This window comes from Delphinus delphis, chromosome 15, assembly GCF_949987515.2.
Source record: "Delphinus delphis chromosome 15, mDelDel1.2, whole genome shotgun sequence".
Classification (NCBI taxonomy): Eukaryota; Metazoa; Chordata; class Mammalia; order Artiodactyla; family Delphinidae; genus Delphinus; species Delphinus delphis.
Genome location: NC_082697.1, coordinates 67,379,959 through 67,407,765, shown reverse-complemented (window position 1 = coordinate 67,407,765; position 27,807 = coordinate 67,379,959). Strand labels below are relative to the sequence as shown.

The 27,807-nt window shown below is 48.8% G+C and overlaps 1 protein-coding gene across 2 annotated transcripts; it reads right to left on the bottom strand.

Moving 5' to 3' along the window:
• Positions 1 to 517: 517 nt before the first annotated feature.
• Positions 518 to 27,415, bottom strand: SCNN1G (sodium channel epithelial 1 subunit gamma). Of its 2 annotated transcripts, none has more exons than XM_060033072.1 (13): positions 27,358 to 27,415; positions 23,688 to 24,035; positions 21,477 to 21,786; positions 19,606 to 19,796; positions 18,508 to 18,611; positions 15,795 to 15,958; positions 6,516 to 6,614; positions 4,859 to 4,976; positions 4,206 to 4,284; positions 4,065 to 4,122; positions 3,818 to 3,876; positions 2,371 to 2,446; positions 518 to 2,081 (listed from the first exon to the last, which is right to left on the bottom strand). In XM_060033072.1, exons 2-13 carry the CDS (start codon positions 24,002 to 24,004, stop codon positions 1,701 to 1,703), a joined length of 1,956 nt encoding a protein of 651 aa, XP_059889055.1. In that variant the 5' UTR covers positions 24,005 to 24,035; positions 27,358 to 27,415; the 3' UTR covers positions 518 to 1,700. The 2 variants fall into 2 exon arrangements, with proteins under 2 accessions (XP_059889055.1, XP_059889056.1); XM_060033073.1 differs by having other exon boundaries at positions 15,888 to 15,958.
• Between the last annotated feature and the right edge of the window lie 392 nt (positions 27,416 to 27,807).

The window sequence follows — 27,807 nt, the reverse complement described above, 5'->3', positions numbered from 1 at the left end:
GGTCCCCCAATCCCTGCTCTTTCACCAAGACTTCTGCTTCTGCTTGAGCGGGAAGCAGTCCTGAATGCAGGCCTCTCCACACCCACGGATGTGAGACTCCCTTCTGTCCTACAGCCAGGTGGGGAGCCTACCCCTCTTCCCACCTGCACTGACGTGAGCCTCACACATATAAGGCACAGACACTGACTGGATGCAAAATGATGGAGTGATAAAGTGCACAGGGTCGGGGGCGTGGTCTGGAGTCACAGTGCCTGGGTTAGAATCCCAGCTCTGCAACTTCCTAGCTGTGTCACCCAACATTTCTGAGCGAGTAACTCAACATTTCTATGCCTCAGTTTCTTCATCCATACAGTGGGATACCTACTTACTGTGCTAGTCCAGGGGTTGGCAGGTATTTTCTTCTGTAAAGGGCCAGAGAATAAATACTTTTGGTTTTGGGGGCTGCAGAGTTTCTGTTGCAGCTACTCACCTCTGCCAGCCATGGTAGCACAAACACAGCCAAAGACAATTAGGGAATGAATGGGCGTGACAGTGTTCCAATAAAATTTTATTACGGACACTGATATTTGAATTGCATATAATTTTCAGGTCACAAACTGTCCTTCTTTTGATATTTTTAATAATAGTGAAAAAACCCCACCAAAAACCATCCAACTCACTCTTAGGTCACAAGCAAAAATGGGATTTGGCCTGTGTGTTGTCATTTGCAGTCTCCTATGCCCATCTCTGTGAGCGCTTAGCACGGGAGCCAGAACACGGCCCTCGAGCTGACGTTGAGCACCTACTACGTGCTTAATACATGTTAGCTATTATCTCCCTGGGAGGTGTGAATACGCCAGGAGGCGGCTGTCCCCGTGGTTGGCTTGCTGGTGAGGCTCAGGCCGTTGGTGGGGGTACGGGGTCTGCCTTGGAGGGGGAGCAGCTGAGCGGGTTATCAGGAGATAATCTGTTATGGCTCAGGCTACCACTGGACAGCAGTGTCCAACAGTGTTCTTTCCCTGGTCCTTCTCTGCTTGGGGAAAGGGCCCAGAGCACTGGCTTAGCTGCCCAGAATAGGCCCCACCCCCCCCCTGGAGTGAGGACCTCCCGTCACACCCCCCAGGCCTCCCTCCAGTGTACCCTTCCCCTCCACACACTCCGAGCATTGTGGGCCAGCTCCCGCCTCAGGGTACAGAGCAGACCTCGCCCCAATGTCAGTGACTAAGCAGTTTATTCACAAACGGCTCCAGCTCCAGGCCTGAAGCTTCCTCCTTCCTATCTTTGGCACCAGGCAGTGATTGTCAGGCCTCAACACCTAAGGTCACATCCTTGGGTCCCAGCCCAGGCTGGGGGAGTGGCTGGAACCCCCAGCTCAGGGCTTTGGAGGAGTCTTTCTCTCCGAAGAACTCTGTCAGGCTTCTCTCCTGGCCTTTGTCCAGGCCGGCCGCGTTTCCTCGGCCCCATCTGTCTCGGTAGCAGATGTCCTAAGGGTTTGGGCTGCAGGAACTAGCTCATCCTGGGCGGCTGCGAGCATTGCTGGGTGGGGTCCAACAGTCCCTTGCGCATGCCCAGGCCCCACCTTGTTCAAAGTAGACTTGTAGTCAATGTCTCTGAAAAGCCCAGAGGGGGTGCAGAGGATCCGCTCTGTGTGCAGGAGACAGGGTCTACGTTCTCAGACCATGGCTGGTGGTCCTGGCTCGGTCTCTCTTCCCCAGCCTACCTCAGGACTCAGCTGACACCTCAGTGCCTGTGAGCTGTCTGGAGAAGGCCCTCTCCAAGCGCAAGGTGTTGTATCTGGGGGGCGGCGTGCCCGGCACCTGGGCTGCTGGGGCTGGAGGTAGGCACAAGGCAGAGGTGAAAGTGGGCAGGTCATCGTCCATATTGAGGCCCAGGTTGTCCTGACCCTGAGGGCTGGGCGGAGCCTCGGGGCAGGGGGACGCCTGTCTCCGGGCCCACCACTCCTTGGCTTTGTGCCACTGGTGGCGTGCGACGATGGACAGGGAGTCGATGAAGAAGACCTCGATGATCTCAATGATGCAGACGATGGAGCAGCTCATCCACAGGCCCAGCTGGCCACCGATGTTGGACAGAAGCATCTCGATCTGCAAGGGAGGCCAAGCCAGACTATCAGGAGGGACCCCCGCCAAGTTGGCTTCATGCAAAGACCCCAGTTCCCAAGGGAGTCACTGGCTAGCCCTGGCCCCGGACAGGTTTGGGGAAAATGGGGGCAGCCTTCCTGTCCCCTCTTACTCTGCCTGGTCTGAGGCTTGGTTGGCCTTTGGTGACCCTACGAGCTCAGGCTGGACCCCCACCATCTGACTCTGCTCCCCAAGGCCAGGCAGATGTGTACACTCGCAGACCCGGGACAGGTCCCAGGAGGAAGCCACTCACGCTGTTGGCAGGGCTCTCCACGATGGATCTCTGGTTCAGGTCTTTGTAGAATATCAAAAGTTTGGCCAAGTCTGTCCTGTAAAGATTCCAATAGGCGGGGCCGAGGTGAGTTGGAGGCCTTTGCACTCTACCAGATGGACAGCCTCTCAGCGTGGCTCTCTCTCTCCTGCCCAGCCCCCAGCACGGACCAGGCTCTGAGCTCCACAGGGTCTTAGAACCTGGTTTCTGGGTTTCCTTCTGCACCACAGAGCACATCTCTGGCCTGGGGCTGGTTCATTCATTCACTCAAAAACCATTTCCCCACCTGTAGACTAAGTTCCCTCAGCTGCATTCCCACAGCACAATGTTCTTCATTAAACCTTGACATTGTAGTTGTTTGATTGCAGTCTAAAACATGTACGGGAGACAGGCGAGTGATGTAAATGAGCGAGGCAGCTTGGGTGTAAGGTCATAATGATAACAACCATAATAACAGCTAGCATTTACTGACCATTTCCTGTGTTGCCAAGCACTGGAAGAACCTTATGTGTTCCAAGAACCTTATGTGTGTCAACTTATTTAATTCTCACAACAACTCTATGAGGCAGGTATGTTTTAATTGTACCCATTTTACAGATACGGCAACTGAGACACAGATCGGATAAGTAACTTGCCCAAGACTACACAGCTCATGATTGGCAGAGCTGGTATTCAAACCTAGAAAGATCTGGCCCAGGGCTGGGCACTGTGGAGACAGTAGTGGCCCAGAGAGATGTGGGTTCACACGGCAATCCCCCCACCCTCTCCCATCTTTGTCTCCACCTGCTGAGGTCCCTGAACTCTGCCCTGGCTGATTTTTGCTAAAGGTCCCTTGGAAGTGAATTTCGATGTGGAAAATTCAAGTGGAATTAGAAGCTGCATGGCTCAAAGGAGTATTTTTCCAAGTGGGTCAAGATACATCAGGAAGCCATGAAATAAACTTACTGGGTCATGACCAGTACCTTTTACAAAATGAAATAGAAAAGATCAGATTGCATCCACAGAGAGATTCGAAATTTTTATCAACTGATATGGGCACTAATCATTCAGAACTGTGCTGTGACCAACTGGGATGGATGTAAACAATTGGTTTGGTACACGAGTGTGCAACATTTGAGAAGCAGCCGAATGCATTGTACATCATAAGGGAGTACTGTTTCATGACAATTTTATTTCAGTTATGTATTCAATGGGCCACAATGGAAAAAGTATTTTCATACTGTGGGTCATGGTCAAAAAGTTTGAGAGCCCCAGGCCTCGAGCAGGGCCTGGCTCATGATAAGAACTCAGTAAATATTTGTTGCATAAAGAAATAATGAATGAATGAATGAATGAATGAAAAGGAGAGCGTTTGGCACTGAGGAGTCAAGTGAGGAGGCTGGGGCGGGGGCTGGCAGAAGCAGAGGAAGCAGGGTGGAGGTCAACTTACTTGTTGAGTTTTTTCTTTATTTGGCCTTGGTCCCAAGTGAGAACAGACAGCAACCATTTCTGTGGTGGAGAAAGAAGTGGCCTGGGGATGCCTGGAGAGACCAGAGCCAGCCTGTCTGCTCTCCCCTCTCAGCCCCAGCCCCCGACCCAGGCCTCCCCTGTGGATCACCCCTGAGGCCAGAGGACACAATCAGGACATGAGGCTCCAGGCTGAGGGCTCTAGGGGGAAGAGAGGACAGAGAACTCACCTCGGAAACCTCAGATGGCCACTGCGCCAGACTGGTGGTCAGCGTCCACTCCTTAAAGCTACGTGGAGAAGGGCATGGAGTGAGGGTGGGTGGCCTGGCCCAGCCCAGCCCTGCTCATCCCACTGCTTTGGGTCCACTCACCTGCAGGCTTCCTTGCACATCGCCTGGCAGCCCAGCTCTCCCCAGACAAAGGCCTGGTGCAGTTCGTAGTAGCAGTACACTGAGGGACAGAGTGCAGGGTGGCATGAGCTTTGGGGTCACAGGACCCTTCCTAGGGTTTTCCAGTGGTACCCCCATAGTCTCCTTTTAATGATTTCACCTTCCACTTTCTACAAACACTAGTTCTCTGGAAACAATTTCTGGCTTGTGATTTTGAGAGACAGAATACTGCCACAGCTAAGAACTTGAGTTGGGGTCGGGGGCAGGTTAGCAGCCCTTGCTTTGGGTCTAGCTTTGTTGCTCCCTGGCTGTGTGACCTTGGGCAAGTTGCTTAACCTTTCTGAGCCTCAGTTACCTGTTCTGTCAGAGGATACTATCAATAGTTCCTACCTCCTGGAATTGACAGAGGTGCTCAAGGTTTTAGCACAAGCTGGGGTGTAGCATTTGATCCTTAATCAGAAAGTAGAATTCAAGCCAGGCTTCACAACAGGAGTGAAACTGGTCGGTGTCTCTCTATCAGTATCTCCCTCAGGCCAAAGGCCATAGGGGCAGGGTCCCGGGAGCGCCTTAGCTATTGCCAGGGCTGGGCTGACCCCGCTCCTGGTGTGTGCAAGGCGGGGGTGGGTCTCACTCACTCCAGTTGGGGTGCTGACGGTAGTTGCAGTAGTTGGCTCCCTGAGGTAGAGGCTGGCTGAACTGGGCACACCCACATTTCTCCACCATCTTTGCCTGGAAGCACGAGTGAAGGCAGATCTGAAAGACAAGACCCAGGAATTTCCTTAACCTCCTTGCACGTGGATGCCAGAGATCCCCTCCCTACATCCCTCAGTCGGAGAGGGTCAGCTTCCCACAGCCTTGGCAGACAGCATAGTGTACCCCTCATGTCACAGCCAACTGGGCCACAGGGACAAAGCTAGAAAATTTATTGGGAATTTAAACAGATGTGGATGCCAGGTTGAGCTAGAGCTGCGGTGGTCATTTTCCATCATGTAAGTGCTGACCCAGATATGAGTGGGAAACTTGGAGCAGGTGCTAAGAAACAGAGAAACAAACCCAGCCCCCAACTTTCCGATTCTCAGGTCCAAGCCCTCCAGGCTGGATCCCTGGGGATCATAATATCCACGAAGCTTACAGCATAAAAGCTAACGGTGTGGGCTCGGAAGGCAGGCTGCTTGAGTTCAAATATCAGCTGTGCTACCTCCCAGCTGTGTGACCTCAGGCAAGTTACTTAATCTCTCTGATGCTTTGGTTTCTTCATTTTTGAAATAAGTATAACAAGGCCTACTTCATGAAGTTGTTGTGAGTATGAATTGAAAGATGTAAAGTGTTTGTAAATGGTAGCCTCTCACTAAATATTATCCAGAGTATCTTTCCAACGAGCTGACCCCCCACCCCCCACTTTTTTTTTTGGTCTTGAAGTCAGTGTGAATGTGTTTCTATTTCTTACAAGCAGACATTGTCTGACTACTGGTCTCTTTTCACTCAGTGTCTCCACCACCCCTCAGCTCAGCTCTGGTGGAAGCTAGTGGACTCAGTGCACTCAGGGCACGTGGTCCTTTTGTTCTGCTGGGATGATTCTCATTGGCTCTCTTAGTGTCCTGGTGGGAGGCGAAGGGCAGACTGCCAGAACAGGAGGCAGTGTAACAGGTGATCTCACTCAAGGGTTGACATAGGTAGTACACTAGCGGGTGGTGGAGATCATGGGGAACCAGAGAACATGTCTCCTTTGATAAGGCCACTCCACCCACTGTTTATCCTGTAGGAATATGGGCCCAATGTTGCCAGACCTTGTTTTTCAGGAGAAGCTAGAAATCTGGGTTTTCTTGTGAAATTCCCTGACTTTTAAACACCATCCAGGAAAACCAGGTGAGCAGGGTGGAAGGGACCTGGGAGCTGCCACTTAGCAGCCCCGGATCCAATCCAAACTGCCCTGGCGACTGCTGAAGAGCACACAAGTTGCCCAAAGCCATCAGTGGGTGAAGGGCACCCCTCACCCAGTGCCTCTCCCAGACTGCTTCCCCCTCCTGTCCCTCGCTCGCCAAGGCCCATTTAGGAAGTGGATCTCAGCTGTACATTCTGTTCCATGCAAACCTCGATGAATCAATTAAGCTCTGGTTACAGATGGATTGAAGAGGACCAGAACCAGCTGGCACCATGTGCTCTTGAGGTCCTTGGATGAATCCCAGGATTCTAACCACAGTTCCCAGTCCCAGACACGCCCCAGCCTATATATAACTTTGTTTCCTGGGTCCAGGCCACAACCCGGGGCTGGGTGCTGCCTCCAGCCTGTACCTGGAGGGAATACGTAGCATTGTAGATGTTCGTGATCAGCACGCCATTCCAGTCCTCCGTGCACCGGCTGTAGGGCTCACTCAGCTTGAAGGACTCCGTCTGTAATCACAGCAGCACACATTCAGCCCTGACCTCCCCCAGGACCCAGACGAGGGGCATTTCTAGCAGCTTCGAGGAGCTGAGCAGCTACCCAGTCATTCATTTAACAGATATTTATTGAGCACCTACTAGGAGCTTGATGCTATTCAAGGCACTATGGAACCCACAGTGATCAAAACAGACGAGTTTCATGCTCTTGTGGAGCTCACATTCTAGTGGGGTAGACAGATGGTCAAAAAGCCAATAAATCATTCTGGATCTTTTTTGATAGTGATCGATGAAACTGGGTAGAGACTAGAGGGGTTGGGAGGAGGGGGCAGTCTTTCCAAAAGTGATTAGGGAAGACGTCTTTGAGAAAAAGACAGGTTGGCTCGACATGGAATGGCAACAAAGAGCTGGACTTGCCAAGAAAGGTAGGAAGAGGATTAAGCAGAGGCAGCAGCAAGGCTGGAGGCGGGAGAGGGCCAGGGCAGCCGGAACGTGCTCCAAGGGAGAGCCGTCGCTGGAGATGAGGTCAGAGAGGGTTGCCAAGGCCAAATCATGGTGGCCTCCTATGCTGTGCTGAGAAATTTGGGTTTGGATTTGGTTTTCAGAATGTAGTGAGCCACTGGAGAATCCACGGGGAGGGGCTGGAGGGATTAGAAAGATGAGCAGTGACTGTGCTGCGCGGGATCCTTGTCTCAATGAAGGACTCATTTCCTACCCTCTTGTCTTCTGGTCCCAGAAGTTGACTTGAAAAAATGGACTTTCTTAGAGAGGACCAAAGAATACCCAGCAGGGCAGAATGATACCCTGACCAGAGGAGGTAAGAGCATCGTAACTCACTGTTCGAAAGCCTTATTAAATTATGTATTATTATGGCTTACTACGTTTGGTTCTAGCTTAATATTTGTCACTGCAAAGGAACAATCCAGACAAGCCAATTAAGAAAAAAAAAAAGGGTAATGTCTCCCAAGGGGGAAAACACCTGAATATATTGTGACCATATCATAGCTAGGATTTGGGGGGGGGGTGTGTGTGTGTACAAAGAGTTTTGTTTTGTCTTTTATGAAATGGGGAGGGTAAAGGGCAACTGGATGGCAGATTTATGGGAGGGAAGAAAATTCTTTTTCCTTTGAAGAGTGGATGCACAGAGAAAAAGGTGATTGGGTCGGGGGAAGGAATCAAGAAGTTTGGCACAGGTAGAAACTACAGACATCTCAAGTGGCTATAATCTCTTTCTGTCTGTATTATAATTCATCTGTTGACCCATTAGTCTCCCTCAATTAATTGCAAATTAATTTGCCCTCCGGGGCAAAAGTGCTCATTTGAAAACGTTTAAACGAAGAAGCAGAGAGGAAAGTAGCTGTCTGGTTTCCTCTCTTCCCCCGGGGTACCCACTCCAACAGGTCAGATCTCGATCCTGAGATCCAGACACACATCACACGTTCCCTTTGCCCTGCAATGTCCTCTTCTCACTAATAATAAAGAGTGAGTGTCTTTCCACGTCAGTACAGAATAAACAGACTCACTTCATTCCTCTAATAGCTGGGTAGCAAACTGATTTAGAGCCTCTAGTGCATGCCAGGGCTGGGCTGGGATCTGGGCACGAAGATGCCAAGCAGTGGCTTCCCTCGAGGACACCTCCATTCAGTGCTACCCTCTAAGCTTCTCCAAGCAGCAATCTCCCTGATCGGATGTCCCTTGGAGCCCCCAGGCCCAGGATGTCCACAGAGCCTAGAGAGTCAGCTACTAGGTACAGGGCTCTACCTGCCTGTGGGGAGAGTGCAACAGCCTGGCATCTAGGGGAGAGGGTCCGTCCACGCAGGTAAGCCCTGTGCAGCTGGAAAAGGTGGCTGAGGCTCTTTCTACGTTGAGAACCGGGCCATGGACCACTTCCAGAGAACCGACTGTGAGAAGCCATATTGTGATTTTTCCGCTTTTTGAGTACTCGATGGCCCTTTACTTTGCAACGATGCTTATCAAACTCAGAGCTCCTGGGTTATTCAGGTTACTTCCTGAAACACCTGGGGCTGGGGCAGATGGGGCCAATGGCCTTTTGAAAGGGGAAGAGAGGTCTTTAGCTTCTCAAAGCCTCAGCTAGATGTACTTGGACAGAGCCCCGGCTTGCTCTCACTCTCTCTCCCCCGCCGCCTTTCACTCCCCCACTTCACTGTCAGTTTACCAGAAGTGCTGATCTGGGCAGCGTGGGGAAACATTTCGGCTTCTGTCCTGACCCCTAGGGACCCAAAAATGAGAATGGGTATATATGTATGTGTGTGTGAGAGTGTGTGCAAGTTTAGATGGATAGATAGATAGGTAGATAGATAGATATGTGTGTGGCAAGCACAGGTATGTGTAGGTGTGATTAGGCGTCTGTGTGCACACGTGTTGTATGTGGGTGTATGTGGGAACAGGACTCATTTTTATCAAAATGAGGTCCTATCTGCTTCCTTCTGAGAATCCTGGAGGGGGAGGGCAGTTGCACAGAGTCCTTAGCTCACCTCTTTAAAGGTATGAACTGTGCCAGGGAAAAGCCCAGGTGGCAGCAGGAGGCTCTAGGTGGAATTATGGGTGTTTTAACTCTTTTTTCTTTTGTCCTGATTATTAAATTGTAATAAATTATAAAAGCTATTTGTAATGTTATAAAATAATTTATAGATATAAATAATTATAAAAGTTATTTTTATGTTTCTAATCAATGGAGGAAAAAAGAATTATGCAACATATGAAGTTACGACTACTTGTTAAGAATTTGGAGGAATTCCGCATTTCACATCCTGCAGAAATAAAATTCTAGTGGGTTAAACTATTAAATGAGATAATAAAATAACTGGAAGGAAAATCAGCTCAGTATCTGATCTCAGGAGGGAAAATCCTCAATAAACATAATGACTAAAGAAGAAAACAAAGATTTTGACTATGTAAACATCTGATGTTTTTGCATGTGAAAAAGTAGCATAATGAAAACCAAGATGAAAGCACACACTGGGAAAGATATTTGCAACACATATGGCAAATAATTAGTACTTTCTATATACTATATGGAACAGGTCAGTATCTTACTCAATATCTCACTTTCTTGTCACGAGGATAAGAAAAATCTTCCCTAACCCCTCTTTTTGGTTCAAATATTCTTCCTTCCCTTCACATCTCTTTTCTTAAAAAAAATGTATAGTAAATAGCCAATATTTTTGGAGCACCCAATACATGCCAAGCACTGTTTTCAATTTTCACATGAATCAACTCATTGAATTCTCACCAGACTATGCAGTAACATTATTATCATCCCCATTTTACAGATGAGGTAACTGAGACACAGAGATCACACAATCAAAATGCAAAGCTGGGGTTTGGACCCCAGTTGTCTGGCTCCAAAGTCTGAGCCCTTAATCCCTGTTATACATATGCTTGTGAAGAGAAGTGTGTGCACGCTTTAAGATAAAAATGTACAGTGGGAGGATTTCCCTGGTGGCTCACTGGTTAAGAATCTGCCTGCCAATGCAGGGGACACGGGTTCGAGACCTGGTCCAGGAAGATCTCACGTGCCGCGGAGCAACTAAGCCCGTGCACCACAACTACTGAGCCTGTGCTCTAGAGCCTGCGAGCCACAACTGCTGAGCCCGCGTGCCACAACTACTGAAGCCCACGCACCTAGAACCCATGCTCTGCAACAAGAGAAGCCACCGCTATGAGAAGCCCGTGCACCTCAACGAAGAGTAGTCCCCGCTCGCCGCAACTAGAGAAAGCCGCGCGCAGCAACGAAGACCCAACGCAGCCAAAAATAAATAAATAGATCTTAAAAAAAAAATGTACAGTAAGGTTTGCAATGACAGTGAAGTCTCGCCCCTCTCCGGGGCCTGGCTCCACACTCCCCTGGGTGGATTTGCCCTTGCCTGCTTCTTCATCTCTCATTCGTGATCCAACCCATTGTACTTTGGTTTCTGTTCCACTCCGTCCACTGAAAACTGCTCTGGCAGAGAACCGATGACCTCTTGGCTGCCCAACCCAACAGCTTTTGCCCTTTACCTTGCTTGACCTCTCAACTGCGTTTGGCACCCTAGCTAACACCTTCCTGGAAACCCTCTTCGTTTCTCTCACACCAACCCTTTCCAGCTTCTGCTGCTACTTTGGTCCCTCTATTTCTCCATTTTCTTTCTGCTCAGCCCTTAAACATTTGCATTCTGTCTCAGGTCTTGGGTGATGGCATTCCTTTCCAAGTCTAGAATTATGCTAGATGTAACCCCACCCTCAACCCCGCCGTGGCCCCCGGATTTTTCTCCTGAGCTCCAGGTTCACAGCATCTACTGGCAGGATGTTTTCACCTTGATTTCCCAAAGGCACAACAACTTGGGTATGTCCCAGACTGAAGTGGTTCTTTTCTCCCCCAAACCTACCCTTCTTGTATTTCCCTAATTTAGAACCTGGCGCTTCCATCCACCCCACTACCCAAGCCAGAACCCAACTATCAATCTAACTCCCCCTGGCCTTTCCTCAGTGACCTCGGTTGTCAAACCCTGTTGCTTGTAATACCTCTCAAGTCCATTCACTTCCGCTCATCCCCACAGCCATTGCCTCAGCGAGGGCCTCATCATTTCCTTCTAGCGTTACTGTGAATACTGCGCTGTCTCCAGTATCTTTTTTTTTTTTTAAATAAATTTATTTATTTATTTTTGGCTGTGTTGGGTCTTCGTTTCTGTGCGAGGGCTTTCTCTAGTTGCGGCGAGCGGGGTCCACTCTTCATCGCAGTGCGCGGGCCTCTCACTATCGCGGCCTCTCTTTTTGCGGAGCACAGGCTCCAGACGCACAGGCTCAGTGGCCATGGCTCACGGGCCCAGTTGCTCCATGGCATGTGGGATCTTCCCAGACCAGGGCTCGAACCCATGACCCCTGCATTGGCAGGCAGATTCTCAACCGCTGCGCCACCAGGGAAACCCTCCAGTATCTTGATTGCACTTCAGCCAAAGCGGTTTTTCAGAATGCCTCACTACCTGGCTTCAAATCCTTTCTGCGACCCCTTTGTAATTGCTATGCCCTTTGTCTGGACTAGCCTTTCCCGATACTATTTGCCTGACAATTGTCCTTTAAGAATCCATCACCTAGAAAGCCTTCACCAAAAGCTTCTGTCCCGGCTCCCAGCCACCCATCCATCTATCCAACAATATTTACTGAGGATCTACTACGTTCTAAGAACTGAGCCTGGGAACAAGATGGAGAAGGTCCCTGTTCTCACAGAGCTTGGACTTGCGTTGCAAAGGTATGTTATCTTCTCTTAAAGGTGAATCTTTGAAGGTAGGTGCTCTGTTGTATCCATCTCTGAATATCCAGTGCTTTGGACACACATGCCTCAGTGAATGAAGGAAGAGTAGTTAACCAACTGCCTAACAAACTGAGTCTACCAGTTTAACATGCCTATCGAAAGGAAATAAATAACTAAATAAAAAATAAATAAGAACGGAAGTCTAGTTTGTTTGGACTTATTCTAGTGGCTCTCTGGTGACCTCTCAGTGATCCCTAGTTTTTTGTCGTTTCAAACGCTCATAAGTCAGAACTAGAGCTTCCTGACCCCGCTCTGTGGCTTTGATGTTGTATATCTCAAATTAAGTGTAGCAGAAAAGCGACCCATGCCTTTGTTTACCATCATTGCTAAAGAGAGCATTTGCTTAACAGTGTGATGGATATTTCTCTAAGCTCAGGGAAGAAAACCAGAGGGCAATTCCTTAGTTTTTGTACTTTCCCAAGCTCTAAGTGCGCAGACACTGTGAGAGGCAGAAGGTAAGAATGTGCTGCAAATCCCAGGTGCTTCTTCAAGGTATAAAGCTGCCTGAGAAATGCTGGATCAAAATGTTCGCTCTTCTGATCTGGGAGTTTTGTAATCTGCCAGTGAAGAATCAGAGACCTGGCTCCTTAAGTAGTAAGCTAAAGGGACTTCCCTGGTGGCCCAGTGGTTGTCTCCGTGCTCCCAATTCAGGGGCCATGGGTTTGATCCCTGTTTGGGGAACTAAGATCCCGCATGCCACACGGTGAGGCCAAAAAAAAAAAAAAATGATAGTAACTTAAAGTCTTTTCAAACCACAGTTCGAGCAGGTTGGGGCTCAAGAGTTTTCCTTGGGCAATCAGCATTCACACAGCCCAAGCTGGTACACAACACTTCTCATGTTGGAACAAATTTCCCACATTGAACAAAGTCACTAAATGACACGGCTTCACAGATGGTACCATCCTGCTGTTTTCTCTTGTCCAGGGTTGCCCTTGGATGGGACATGGTGAGGCACCGAAGCCACAGATGCCAGTTTATCTTCTCTGCTGTCTCAACTTAAATACCACTTCCTCAGGAAAGCACCCCCTGAACTTCCCCTCTTCTCCCTATTAAAAAGCCCTAAATCAGGCATCTCTGTGATGTGCTCTCATGCATCCTGTATTTCTCCTTCTTAGCACCTATGATGATTAGAGTTAATCACCTGTGCAATTTTTTGTTTGTTATGGATTCTGTCTGCTAGATCCTAAGTTCTAAAAGGACAGCGACAGTCCCGGGGACACGGACGTAGCCCCAGCATCTAGCACACAGGATGCGCTCAGAAAATGCTTGTTGAATGAATAGATGATGGAGGAATATACAATCCCCAATGCCCACCATATCACTTTATAACTCACTCTGAAGCCATCATTTATGGCTGTGCTAAAGCTTTGGTGTCATCATAGCTTTACTTTCTCTTAGGAAGACACACTTTTCTTCTCTCATTCTGAACTACTCAGGTTTCTAAAGCTGAGGTTCCTGAGTTTGTGGCCTCTTGAAATGACCACTGGAGTTTGGTAAAAATACAGATCCTTGGGCTCATCTCTCAGAGACATTGATTCAGTAGATCTGAATCTACTGATCAACAAGTTTGGAAACGACTGCGCTGGAGGAAAAATTTGTGAGGGATGAGGGCTAATATGTTTAATTTGGGATACTGAGGTTGGATATAAACAAAGGCATGAACAAAGAGTCCACAAGGAGATTGTTTTCCTCCATAAATAGGTGAAAAAATGCCACTAAGAATGACTGTCAAAAATTATAATGGGGTTTCCCTGGTGGCGCGGTGGTTGAGAGTCCACCTGCCGATGCAGGGGACGCGGGTTCGTGCCCCGGTCCGGGAAGATCCCACATGCCGCGGAGCGGCTGGGCCCGTGAGCCGTGGCCGCTGAGCCTGCGTGTCCGGAGCCTGTGCTCCGCAACGGGAGAGGCCACAACAGTGAGAGGCCCGCGTACCATAAAAACAAACAAACAAACAACAAACAAACAAACAAACCAAAAAAATTATAATAGATACCATTTTTTTCTTGACAGATTAGCAAAGATTAAAAATTGGTTAATACCCGTGTGGATACAACCTTATTGGAGGACAACTTGGCTAATATGCATACTGATTGATACACTTCTAGGAAGCAATCGATGACTACACCTCACATTGCACCATTGCTTTTAGCTGTACCTGGAAACAGTCTCAAGTCTATCAACAGGGAATTGCTTCAATAACTCACCCACACAATGGACTACTATGGGTCTTTAAGCAGAATGAGGCAGAATCTATATGTGTACTCATATGGAACTATTTCCAAGCCATAGTATCAAGTGAAAAATGGGGCACAGAGATGGAAACAACCTAAGTGTCCATCATCGGATGAATGGATAAAGAAGATGTGGCACATATATACAATGGAATATTACTTAGTCATAAAAAGAAACGAAATTGAGCTATTTGTAATGAGGTGGATAGACCTAGAGTCCGTCATACAGAGTGAAGTAAGTCAGAAAGAGAGAGACAAATACCGTATGCTAACACATATATATGGAATTTAAGAAAAAAAAATGTCATGAAAAACCTAGGGGTGAAACAGGAATAAAGACACAGACTTACTAGAGAATGGACTTGAGGCTATGGGGAGGGGGAAGGGTAAACTGGGACAAAGCGGGAGAGTGGCATGGACATATATGCACTACCAAACGTAAGGTAGATAGCTAGTGGGAAGCAGCCGCATAGCACAGGGAGATCAGCTCGGTGCTTTGGGACCGCCTGGAGGGGTGGGATAGGGAGGGTGGGAGGCAGGGAGACGCAAGCGGGAAGAGATATGGGAACATATGTATATATATAACTGATTCATTTTGTTGTGAAGCTGAAACTAACATACCATTGTAAAGCAATTATACTCCAATAAAGATGTTAAAATGAAAAAAAAAAAGAAAAATGGGGCAGAACAGTATTTTGTATTTGCATGAAAGGAGAAATGCCTATACCCACACACACATGCTTGAAGCAGACTATCACATCCCTGGCGGAACACAGAAGCAGCAGCAATAGTCTCCGTGAAGAGGAAGGAGGGAACCAGAGGTCAGGGATAGAAGGGAGATACACCTGCATGGTAGGCTCCTTGTACTGTTTGGGTTTTTTACTTTGTGCATATACTCCCTTTAAATAAGTACTTAATAGTTATTCTATTAGATAGAGCAAGAGACAGAGACAGAGAGTGAGAGAGTGAGACAGAGTGAGACAGAGACTGGCATAAAAAGACCCCAGGCCTGCAAACAAGAGACTGTACAAGCATGGCCAGGGGCGTCTGAGCACACTCCTCGCCTTGCCCTTGTGCTTCCATTGGGCGTGACTGACTCAGGGATTGGAGTCTGCAGCCCAGATGTGCTTTCGTTGACAGGTGTGAATGTTCTCAGCACCTATTGAGGTCAGAAAAGGTCAAAGACTTGAGGGGAGTGGCTCTCGGTAAATGAGGTGAAACTGATGGAAGTAGGATGGTCCAAATAGACCTTTGATGGCCCAATGACTTTCCAATCGTGGTTTACATGCCCCAGTGGCCTCTAGGTGTCCCAGAAAGGTGTTAATCTGCTCTATTTATATTAGTGACAAATACATAGTTAGTGTCTGACCAGCACAGGTTCCATAAATGCTGACATTTGTCTCTGGAACAAGGAAGGTTCCTTCAATTCTTATCCAAAATGGCATCCTGTCCTTGTTCATCCATACAAAAGATACAAAGACAGCCTTTAGTATAACTACTAGAATGACCACTGGGGTAACCATTGGAAAATACTAGACCATGCTTCCTTTTGAAACCAACAGTCTTTTCCATAAGCTGCACCTCACTGGTTATCCTTCAACAAAATCTGTCCTCCTCACCAAGCCGACGGGAATCAGAAAATTCTCTTACCAGGTGCATCCCTATGGAGGTGGCCATGGCCGTCTCAATCTCTGTTCCCACATCCTCGATGAAGGGGTACTCAAACTGCCGATGGACAATCACCTTAGCCCCAGTGGAGGACACCAGGAAGGGGTTGTACTCCTCTTCGTTTAGGTACAAGATGACCTGCAGCCCTGGGAGGATAAGGCAGCCTGCTGTGGTCAAAAGCCAGGAGAACGTTCCCTGGTGCTAGCCTACCTCTCCCACTGCTCTGAGATTCTCAAAACCAAGACCCAGGCACTTCCCACAAGTGAAAGGTAGACAAAGGTGAGACTGGAAACTCCAGCCTGACTTGTTCACTGCCCTGTCTCCAGGGCTTAGCCCAAAATAGGGCTCAGAAACAGTGTCACTACTGCAGGTTTGCTAAGCATAAGGAAAACTACTACCCTGCCCGAGACACGAATCTCCATGTGGTTCTTTGAGATGGGGAGTTCTGCTGGGCACCCAAAGGGACACACAGAGCTGTGGCTGCTTCAACCCTCAGGGAGAGACACCAGTGGTGAATCTGATCACTGGCCTAACTCCTCTCCCTGTTCCCACTCTTTTTTTTTTCTGTTGCGCCTGCAGTCTCATCTGAGCCCAGCAGCCAGAGGGACCTTTTCAAATCAGGAATCAGATCAGGTCACTCCCTTGCCTGAAACTCTTCAGTGGCATTTCATTGCATACACGGGGATGCCATAGAATAAAGTCCAGCAACCTGACTGTGGCTCTCAGGGAGATGATGCTGCCTCCCTCCTCATTCCACTCTCCCCTTCCATCAGGAAGCTCCAAGCAGGCTGGGCTTCTTTCTGTTTCTGCAGCACACCAAATCCATTTCCTTCTTGGGGTCCTTGGACTTGCTAGTGCCCAAAATGCTCTTCCATGGACCTTAATGCGTATTTTCCATCTTTAAATAACCCTCCTTCCAGAGGCCTTTCTGGACCTCCTTATCTGAAATAAACCCCCCATCTCAGCCCCAGCCACTCTCTCTACCCTTGCGCTGCTTTATTTTCCTCATAACGCTCGCTAGGATTGATAACCAGATAATATCTATGTGCTTGTTCACTCATTTATCTGTCTCTCTGCAACAAAATGCAAGCTCCCTGAAAGCAGAGATGGCATCTGTCTTATTCACCACTGTGTCCCTAAGACTTGGGAGAGGGCCTGGCATACAGAAGACACTCAATAAACATTTGGTAAACAAATGAGAGCAGGGCCTATATGTGTTGAAAGAAGAGAACTTTGAGAGTTATTCTGACTTCTTCTATTTGTAAGTAAAGGAAACAAAGCCCAGAGTGGGGAAGCGATTTGCTCAAGGTCACACAGCCCACATTCAGCAGAGCCAGGATTGTGCAACAGTTCCCAGACTACTTCTTCCCACTGACGTGTGTGCCCTGAATTATGGTTTCTTGCAGATTTGGTAAGAACACAGAGAATACAGTAACAAAGATGAGGTGTCCAGGTAGGTTTTCCTCCATGACAAGATCTTGCCTTTCCTTGTAGGAGTATATCTATATATCAAATCATGTTCAATTTGTTTAGGACCTTTCAAGAATTCCTTTTGTAGGTAAACCAGTCCAGTCTGTTGAGTTCCTGCCTTCTCTACAAAAGTCACAGTAGTAGAGTAGTAGTAATACTAATACTGGAGGTAGTAATTATTGGTGGTGATAGTAGTAGCAGCAGCAATGGTAGTAATGGTAGTAATAGTAGTAATGACAACCACATCTAGCATTTATTGTGTGTATAGTGTGTGTTATGGACTGAATTTTGTGTCTCTCTGCGGGTTGCCCCTCCACCCTATTCATATGTTGAAGTCAATGTGATTGTATTTGGAGATTCAGACTTTAGGCAGGTAATTAAGGTTAAATGAGGTCATAAGGGTAGGCCCTAATCCCATAGGATTAGTGTTCTCCTAAGAAGAGGAAGAGCCAACAAAGCTCTCTCTCTCCACAGAAGACAGGCCATGTGTGGACACAGAGAGAAGATGGCCAACTGCAAGCCAGCAAGAGAGTCCTCACCAGAAACTGAATTTGCCAGCAACTTGACCATGGATTTCCAATCTCCAGAACTGTGAGAAAATAAATGTCTGTTGTTTAAGTCACCCATCTGTAATATTTTGCTATGGCAGCTCAACCGAACTAACACAGTGTGTATCAGGTCTTATTCTAAGTGCTTTTTATATTTTGTCTTCTCAATTACCTTGTATCATCGATACTACTATTATTCCCTCATTATAGATGAAGGGGTGTAACTTGCACTGGGTCACACAGTGAGTGGCTGAGCTGGGTTTTGGCTCCAGAATCTGTCATCTTAACCAAGATAAAGGTGTGTTTGCTTCCCTAATCTCCTGTTCAGCACGTCTGGATTTAAGTCCATCTGGAAGCTGCCTGCCCAGCATTACTCACTCCAGTTACAAGCTTAAACCTGAGTGGTTTCCCTGGGAGAAGAAACCCCAGGGTTGTCCGTGTTGCTCTCTCGAAAGCAAAGAGGAGATGTCAAAAAGGAAAACAGACTCTGATAAAGAAGGAAAGAACCGACATGGATGTTGATGGAAACACTGCGAGAAGAAAAGTTGTGCCCCAAGTTTCTGGCCAGGTGGGGCAAACCTGCATCTCTGGAAGGCCTAAAGCATCCCCAATTGTCCTGCTGCCAGCATGCTTGCCATTAGAGCACCCCAGGGTCTCCTTGGTGCAGATCTCCTTACCGTATTCACTGCCTCCCATGGAGGTGCTGAGGATAGTCTCATTCTGTCTATTGTTGAATGTGTAGCAATTCCCATACATTGGATGGTGGAAACGTGTGAAGTTCCTATCGGGGAGGGAGAATACAGGTCAGAAAAGGGCCGTGCTGGGAACTCCCCTCATGCACCTGAGCTGAAGTCCCAATGGGCAGTGCTAATGGGCCAGCTCTCTTTTGTGGACAGTGGATGATAGACGTGACTTACTTCCCCCATCTTTCCTCTGATAGATGACAAACAAGGCCCCTCGTCCAATTGACACCTGTTGATGTAGAACCGCTCTCTGCTTTCTGTTCTCCCTCTTAATCTTCTCACCTCCATCTCCATCCTGACTCGGCATTCTTTGTGCCAATACATCTGCCCCCCATTTCCTCTACTCTTGAATTTCTCAGCCAACACTTGACTTTTTTCCATTCCAATTCCTAGCAAATGATCCCCAGAAAAGGAATTACATCATATGCGTCCTTATACTGACTTTAGAACCCAACCTTCAGGGAGACACAATTCCAATCACTCAGTTTTCGCAAGGGTCAGTATATCAACTAACATATAGAAAGGCTTAGTATTTCAAAAGAATGAAGAACGCACTTCAGATAAGCAGGAACACTCTAGAATGTCCCATGACTGCCCAGTCTCTACCAGGAATCTGAGTGTTTCTTAAAGGTGGAAAGATCTGAAAGTTCACACATCTGTACATAGACCTTTCTTCCCTCCCTCTTCTTTCCCTCTCTCCTTCCTCCCTTTCTTCTTTCCTTCCTGTACTAGATCAGTGGTTCTCACTGGTATGGGTGATAGTAATATACAAGGTTATATGTCCACCATCAACTACTCTGTTTCTGTGAGTAATTTAATGAATTTAAGGATATTTTGACTCTACACCATCTCCATCTTCCTCACTGACTCTAGAGCTGAGCTCCTGTATAAGTCGTTTTCCAAAAGTCATGGTCAGTGAGAAGAGCACCTGTTGCTCCCAAGACCTCTAGTTGAGCTTCAGGTGCACGCAAGGAGCCCAGCACTCAGAGCCGCTGGTCCTTGGAGCTGCGAGAGCAGCCTTCCCCTACTGACCTGGCATCACAGGACTCCCCATCAAAGAAGCAGGTGACCAGCAGCTCCTCAGCAGAGTAGCTCATGTTGATTTTCTTCTCCAGAGACACCTGTGCCATGATGTTCATGTAGTGCAACTTGTACCACTCCCGGATGGCATTAACCCCCGAGGTGAAGGTGTAGACTGCACAGCTGGATGTGTCATTTGAACACTGTGAATAGGAGGAGACACCAGGATGGAACTATCAGCCCTACCAGTGGCCTTCAGAAGGACTGTAAGGAACTGAAACTCTAGATCAAACACTCAGGGGAACAGGAGGGGTATCTGGGGCAAGGATGGGCTTCTTCTCACTTCTGGGGCCTGGGATACATCATTCTCAAGCCTCAAGGACCAAGAAGGGGCTGAGTAAGGAAGGACATAGAGCCTCACTCTCATGACTCCCTACCAAGCGAGAAGCAAAATCAGCTTCTTCAGGGTCCCCAGACATCCAGGCTTTGACTGATTATGGCTACTGAGTTCCCACCCAACTCTCACCATTTCTTATTGGGTCAACAGTCTAGAAATCGAGATTCTAGCCCAGACTCTGCCACAACCTCTCTGCAGAATCTTGGGCAAGGCATTACCTATCCATTATTTCACCTACAAAATGTTGACCAAAATACCATCCTTCCCCACCTCACATGGTAGTTGGGAGGACCAGCATTTAAAATACATAATAATGAGAGTTTTATAGGGAAACTATGGTATATTCCAGATGTTCTCATCACACAGGACTTGAAAACTCTCCTAAAAGATGGACACCAGGGCTTCCCTGGTGGCGCAGTGGTTGAGAGTCCGCCTGCCGATGCAGGGGACATGGGTTCGTGCCCCGGTCCGGGAGGATCCCACATGCCGCGGAGCGGCTAGACCCACGAGCCATGGCCGCTGAGCCTGTGCGTCCGGAGCCTGTGCTCCGCAATGGCAGAGGCCACAACAGTGAGAGGCCCACCTACCGCAAAAAAAAAAAAAAAAAGATGGACACCAAAGGATGGATTTTGGTATCAAGGAAACTTTATCTTATATAAGGACCCAGGAAGACTTCAAAAAGGCTCAGTGATTTAGAGAAAGGGCCATTTTCCCCCAGGATTTGCAACCGGAGCCATGAGGTCTCACAATCAGCAACCGGGACTATAAAGTGGAGGTAGTTCTCATCTTGCAGAGGTGGCTGGGGCACAGACAGGAGGGTGATGGTTGAGTTTGGCCAGGAAGACAATGGAATTCATTTCTGGTGAATGGCTGCTTCTTCAGAGTCCCTCAAATGGGACCAAGAAGGAGAGATGAGAAGTCAAGCTTTAGCACCTCATGAAGGCAAGTGCTGCTGGGAACACTGTGTTTCTGCTGCTCATTTTCTATTTTCTTCCTTCTGGTATCTGCACCCCAATTTGGCTTTGGTAGAATTTCCTTCCACCCTTTGGATACAGTAAGCTGAGACTGTCCATCAAGATGTCCTACCCTATGTGAGCCATCAGCTGACCCAAATGTGGCCAATCAGATAGTCCCCAAATGGGATCTGAATCCATCTTTATGGTTGGATTAACAAAAAGACTGAAAACAGTTGAAGCTTATTTAATCCAGTAGCAGTATCTGAAATGACTTTTCATCATTTCTTGCCACCGGGATCCCTGGATCTTCCCTAATTTCTGTCCTTCAAGAGGCCTCCATGAGCTACCAGTTACCTTCTAAGACATTTTAATCTTAAGATTGCCTGGATCAGTTTCAGTTGCTCGCAGCTGATTCACCCTAACTGAGTGTGTTTCTTCCTGTGGGACTATAGGGCTAATGGCAAAGGAGAAACCTCCCTGGACACACTATCCCATCCCATTCCCCGAAACCGTGAGGATGTGCATCTTACCAGCTGGAATCCTACCAAGCCCTTGGACTCATAGACGTGCACGACGTCTGATGCTGTGTGAACGATTCTGCCACTGACTTTCCGCTTCCGTCCTGTGCGGAAGTCCCTTGCCTTGCTTGTCTCACCCTTTTCGAAGGCCAGCAGTGGGATCAGGTTGAGGAATTTCGACCCTGTGCCCTTCCTGGCTGAACTCCAGGACTCTGCCTCTCGGCGTTTCCGAGATGTAATCTCTGAAAAGCCAAACAGGGTCTTCAAGCTCCCTCTGGTCTCCTGTTCCAACTCAGCTAGAAGGTCCCTCACGGCACTGTACCTGTCAAGGTGGGAAGGGGGAGTCAGGGATGGAAAACCCCTCTGGCAGAAAGCTGGCACTACCCCATGCTGCTTTCCATCGATGTGTGTCAGCCTGTGCCCATCACCCCAGAGCACTTGGCCAAGAAAACCAGGCCCTTTATAATTTGCCCCCTCCAATGTGACCACTGGCTCAAGTAAATGGGGCAGGCTCCCATATGACCCTTGTGTGGCTTCCTGTGGTTTCACCTTTGCCACCACTGTCTGCTTGCTCTCAGAGTGTGTTGATGAGTTTGCCCCAACCAGCATTTCTGGAGTGGTGACTGTCAGGTGCCTCCCATAAACCAGCCACAGTGAAGACAAGTAAATAACTGCTAACCAGGAGTCTCTCCAGGGGGCGGGCTCTGTCTCGACCCAGCATACTTGCCCCTGCCCATGGGTTCTCCTCGAATCAATGCTGGGAGGGAAGAGGTATAACTGTTACCTTGACAGCCCCCAAGGACACAGAAGCATGATCTGGGAGTTGACTACATGAAGCATAACAACACCATCTTTTAATTTTCACAATACCAAATGATCCTGGCCTCCCTCTTAACTCTCCCCACTCTCTCTCTCCCTTGCTAGGGGCACAGGCCACACAGCATAGTGACTGAGCGTATAAACTCCAGAGCCAGACTACCTGGGTTCCAGTTCCCCATTCTGGTTCTGGATGTGTGACCCTGGACAAGCCGTTTAGCCTTTCTGTGTCTCAGTTTCCCCACCTGTAAAATGGGGTTATTGGCAAGAGTCAATGAGTTTATTCTATCTATCTATCTATCCATCCATCCATCCATCCATGTATCTCTGTGTGTATGTATGTATACACACACATATATATACACACACACATATATGCTGTTAAATGGTCACTGTTATTAATTTTGTTAGTGTAATTATATTTGTTAATATTTCAATCCTCTACTACAACATCAGCTGCACTAGGACAAAGGCTGTGTTTGGGTCATTCACTTCCACGCCCCAGAATCTAGCACAGTGAATGACGATTTGTAGATGCTGAGTAACATATTATGGAACAATGGATGAAAGGAAGAAAGGAGGGGGTGGGAAGGAGGGAGGGTGAGGTAAAGGGAGGAAAGGAGGGAGGGAGCGAGGGATGGAGAAAGGAAGGAAGGGAGAAAGAAAGACAGACTTTGAGGTGGAGGATGAGTTTAGACCTGATTTTGATGTTGAGCTTTGCCATCAACTCATTGATGACTCTGGGTGAGAGAGTCGCCCCTGCTCTTCCCTTCTCCCCACCCTCACACCTGCTCTGACAAATTCTGCCAGATTCCGATGTGCCTCACAGATCAGTTTTCAATAATCCTGAGAAGGATTCCAGTGACCCACTTAGAACAGGTCCTGCAGCAGACAATTGGGCAGTACCAAGGGCTGATCCTGCCCAGAGCCCAGTGATCTCAATTAGTGGGGCTGGGTTCGCTCAGATGAGCTGAGATGCTTCTGGAAGTCACCTAGGTGTCATGTCTGAGTCAGCCTCCAGCTCACATTCAGGGGAGAGTGAGGGTGTGAGCTTGGAGAGCTCAGGGGAAATGGCTAAGCTGGGCTGTGTGTGTGTGTGTGTGTGTGTGTGTGTGTATCTCCAGGGTAGGAGGAATGCTAGTTCATTCCAGGCTCAACCACCAAGCAAAAGTGATCCTTGCAGCCTCCCTCTCTTGCCTTCCTTGAGCTAGCCCATCCCCAGAAGTAGCTGAGGGACTGAAACCTTGGTACAGATTTCAAACCTGGGAGAGGGCAGTTTCCTACACTGGCAATGAATTCAAATTTCTAAAAAGCATGATTGCAGGCTGGAGTGTGTCACCTTTGGGAGGGGCATTGGCACCTGGAGGGGGCGTGACCCCCCTCCCTGTCCCTCCTCCTTCCTCTTACCTGTAAGGATTGATGTTGCAGATGGTGACAGCAGGAAAATCCAGCTTCTGGAAGTGGACTTTGATGGAGACAGAGACAGTGTAGAAGGATGAGATGAGGAGGGCACACTGCCAGAAAATGAGGGCCACGGCTGTCAGCGTGAACAGAATCCAGAGCAGGCGCCGGAGGCGGCCACGGGACACCACGATGCGGCGGCAGCCGTGGGTGTTGGTGTTCAGACAGTACCACCGCATCAGCTCTTTGATGGTAGGTGCCTGAGGTCCCCTCACAGGCAGATTTTTCTTGATTTTGGCTTTGATCTTCTCTCCAGCAGCCATGGTGAAGATGCGACTTGGCGGGGCAGGCAAGCTGGAGGGGCAAAGAAAAAAAAGCAGGTGAGTGGGTACAGCCCGGAGGCTGGGCGCTGGGAAACACCAGCCCTCATGTCCTCAGAGGCTGCCTTCCTCTTTCCCTCTGGCCTGGACAGTCTGTTTTGAGGCCTTGACCCTTGCTCCAGGATATTTGCTTTTGGGCCACCACAGCTGCCAAAGAGCTGCCTCCTTCTCTTGTGGCCCCCAGGCCAAGCTCTCTGGAGGCTGGGTGAGGTGTAACCTGTGAAATCACTGCACGGTTTGCAGGAACTTCCCCCTAGGTGCTTGGAGCAGGAACCCTCTGGGCAGCCCCATCCCAACCAGCCTCCACGCCCCTCTTATCAAGCTCCATCGTGATCAGAGCATCGAGGGGTCTGATCTTAGTGTCTCCATTAGCTTGCCTTCCTTAGGGCATCGTTCCTGCCTCGCCCTGCCCTCTGGTGCCCAGCTCAGCGTCTGGCACAGAGCAAGCACCTTGCAAATCGATTCTAACAGATAAAATCTGCCAAGAGAATTTCCGGGCAGCCACCCTAGATCATATCCAGTCCCTTCCCAGCCCAGCTGTGTCTTCCCAGCCTTTTCTCAGCTGCTTTACTGCAAGTGGGGTGTTTCTGTTTCGTTTCTGTTTCACTTCTCTTTACTGTCAAGCCCTTAGTGTTTCTAGAGCACCTGATATAATAATAGCCTACAAATACTGACCACTTAATATTTGCCAGGCACCATGCCATATTTCCTTGATTCTAAGAGAATTTGGAGAGTACACTTTGATTTAATAACAACTTTGTCTGGGGAAGAGTGTTGGAAAGCAAATGACCGTGTTCATCAATATACATGCTGCCCCTGAATTACAGAAACTTCACAATGTGAAATAATAGTCTTTTAAAAAATGAACTAAAATAATATATAGTCTCATTAGCCTCACAAATGCATACAGTCTCTCTCTCCATATATCATATATATAATCAATCTCTCTCCAAATATATATAATCTCTCTATATATTTCAGTTCATGTTTCAACAATGCCGTAAGGTAGGCATACTATTATTACTTCCAGATTACAGAGGAGGAAAATGAGCTCAGAGAGGAGGAGTAACTTGTGCAAAATTACACAGCTAGGAAGTGGAGGCACTGGATTGGAATCTTGCAGCCTTTATCACCATGGTATATGCCTTGAGGGGCCCGGTATTGTGCTGGGTGCTGCCCCCTCCCCAAGACAGTTAATTAACAGTCCGTGGGACTAAAGTGGGGGGTGGAAAGAGATGGAATCCTGAGCTATTTAATTCCCAAACTCTGGGTAGGTAGTGTGGCCACTTCCTAACACTAGTATTGGTGAGCACTGGTACTGGGGAGGGGGAATATGGAAATTCTGTTTCCTATGCCTACCGTCGGTGACAGCGGCAAATTAGGATATACTCGAATTTGGAGTAGGATATACAGGGCAGTCCCCATGCCCCATCACATTCTTCAGGCAGGATTCTGGCATTGAGGAAATACTTTTTCTCCACCCTGAACCCATGGGGTATTATCCAAAATCGGGAGCTGGGGCAAAGGTGGGAGGCTTTCAAGTTAATGATGTTAGTGGGTTTCAGGTTTATGATGGCAAGGATGCAGAGTGCTGTGGAAGGAAGGTGAGACGTCCAAAGGCAGCCAGCCCACTCTAACCCTCCACAGACGTATATGGTCTTGCTGTGATCTTTGACCCTCAAAATTATGCAAGAAGCCTCTTGGCAAGAAGAATGTGATTTACTGTGTTTTATCATTTAAAATTGCCCATCCTCATCTCCTCTCTCACTACAATCCAAAAGCAAAAATTAGCAAGAGTTTGTTTTAAGAAACCTAGATCCAGGTACAATTTCCTGTCAAATAAAACTGCAACCCAGGGAAGATTTTCTCCTCTGTGAACGTTCAACAGAAACTGTGATTCTGGAAGCTTCTGTCATCAAACCCTCCATTTTCTCACTGAAGATAACTCCTGGGGTCCCTCTGCCCCATCAGCCCCTTATCCAGGACTACCTTGACCCCAGTGGATCAGCCACCAATGTTAGTGAAACCACAGGTGAAAGAAGGGAACCCATCTTGCACAGCATAAAACATATACACGTTCACACAAATAATATTTCACCTTATAAACAAAGCAAGGTTGTAGCTACCTTTAGGTTATACTGCTTGATTAAACATGATGCCCCTGTGGAAGAATTAGTAGCTGACACCCAGCACTCACTCTTCTAAGCACTTTCCAGGTATTAACTCATTTAATTTCCACAAATATCTTCTGAGATAGGCACCATAATTTTCCCCATTATACACATGAAATTGAGACACTGAGAGGTTAAGTAGCTTGTCCAAGGTCACCCTAGAAAGTGGCTGAGTTGGGATTTGAAACCATGCCTTTAACTACAAACTGCTCCTCAAATAATAATAATAATAATAACAGTAACAGCAACAGCAACAGCACGAACAACAGAAATAATAGCAGCTATCATTTATTGACCCCTTACTCTACTCCCAGACTTCCTCCTCCTACTCCTTTCACACATTACCTTATTTAATCCCCATTATTATTACATGAGGCACAGAGGAGAAGACGGAGGTGCAGAGTTTAGGCAACTTGTCCGATGCCACACGGGGAGGAAGGATTAAAAGAATTCTCTGGAGTTCCGGAGTCCCTCATGATTCTCTACTGCACCCCTCTCGCCCATTCCCGACGTCAACTATCCCCTAGACCTGAGTGATGGAACCCAAGCCTTGGGCTCTGGGCGCCAGGCCCGCGCTCATCCCGGGGGGCGACTCTGCAGCCCCTGACCTCCCCGCGCCGAGAGACCGGCTGCTGTGGCCGAAGCCACGTCTGCCCCAGGGCAGCCCGCGCTGAGGCCGCCGGAGAGAACCCAACCAACCCGCTTCAAGTGTTTGCTACATTCTGCAACCCCAGTCACCACAGAGAAAACATTCCAGAGGGGAAAAAGAACGATCGCGGTCAGGTCCACGCGTCTCACCAAGGCCAGGAAGGGAATGAGCGGGTGCTGGGTGGAGAGACGAGGCGGGGCGCGGCCCCGGACACCCCAGACTCGGTTTCTGAGTAACTCAGAAACGTCTCCCGCCCCAGCTCTGCGTCCCGGGCCACGGCGAGGGCAGACAGCAGAAAGCTGGACCGAATGGACTTGGGAAGGTGTCCCAGCATCCCAGGTACCGGGAGGCAGCCCCGGGCTGATGCCCGCTCCGCCGCCGACCGGGAGGGCAGTGTCCGGGAAGCCCAGGGACCCCGAGGCCACTCCGGTGCCTGAAACCCCCGAGCTGGTGCGACCCGACCCGGCTGGGCTCACCTCACTCAGTTCCGAAGGGTCCGCGGCTAGCGTGTGCGCGGTCCGGGTACGCTCCGTTCTGCTCCTCGTACAGCGAGAGCATCCCGCAGTCCCAGAGACCAAGGCTCCTGTGGGTTGGGCCCCGCCCCTGGAGCCCCGCCCCCTGGAGCCCCGCCCCCTGGAGCCCCGCCCCTCTGACCCCGACCCCGCCTGCCCAGGTGTATTTCCCCAGCGGCCGAGGACTCGCGGCAGCCCAGAGTGGGCCGCGATTCTGCAGCGCCCCCTGCCATCCTGAGGCCGCACTGCGCCCCAGCCCATCCTGCGCGGCGCTTTTAGGTGGTATCGCTCAGCACCTGCTGCCGCCCTGAGGCCACCCTGCACCCTGCATTCCAGCTGGGTCTGTGCGGCACCTTCCTCAAGCGCCTCGCAGCGTCTCCTGCCGCCCTGTTACTGCCCAGCGCCTTCCATTCT

What these genes read in the sequence shown, in the direction of transcription:
- SCNN1G (XM_060033072.1), bottom strand. Translation starts at nt 24,004, where the DNA reads ATGGCTGCTGGAGAGAAGATCAAAGCCAAAATCAAGAAAAATCTGCCT. An exon ending in GCTTGGTAGGATTCCAGCTG is followed by an intron (nt 19,797 to 21,476) that starts GTAAGATGCACA and finishes TCCTATTCACAG; the next exon opens with TGTTCAAATGACACATCCAG. An exon ending in CCGTCAGCACCCCAACTGGA is followed by an intron (nt 4,285 to 4,858) that starts GTGAGTGAGACC and finishes TCTGTCCCTCAG; the next exon opens with TGTACTGCTACTACGAACTG.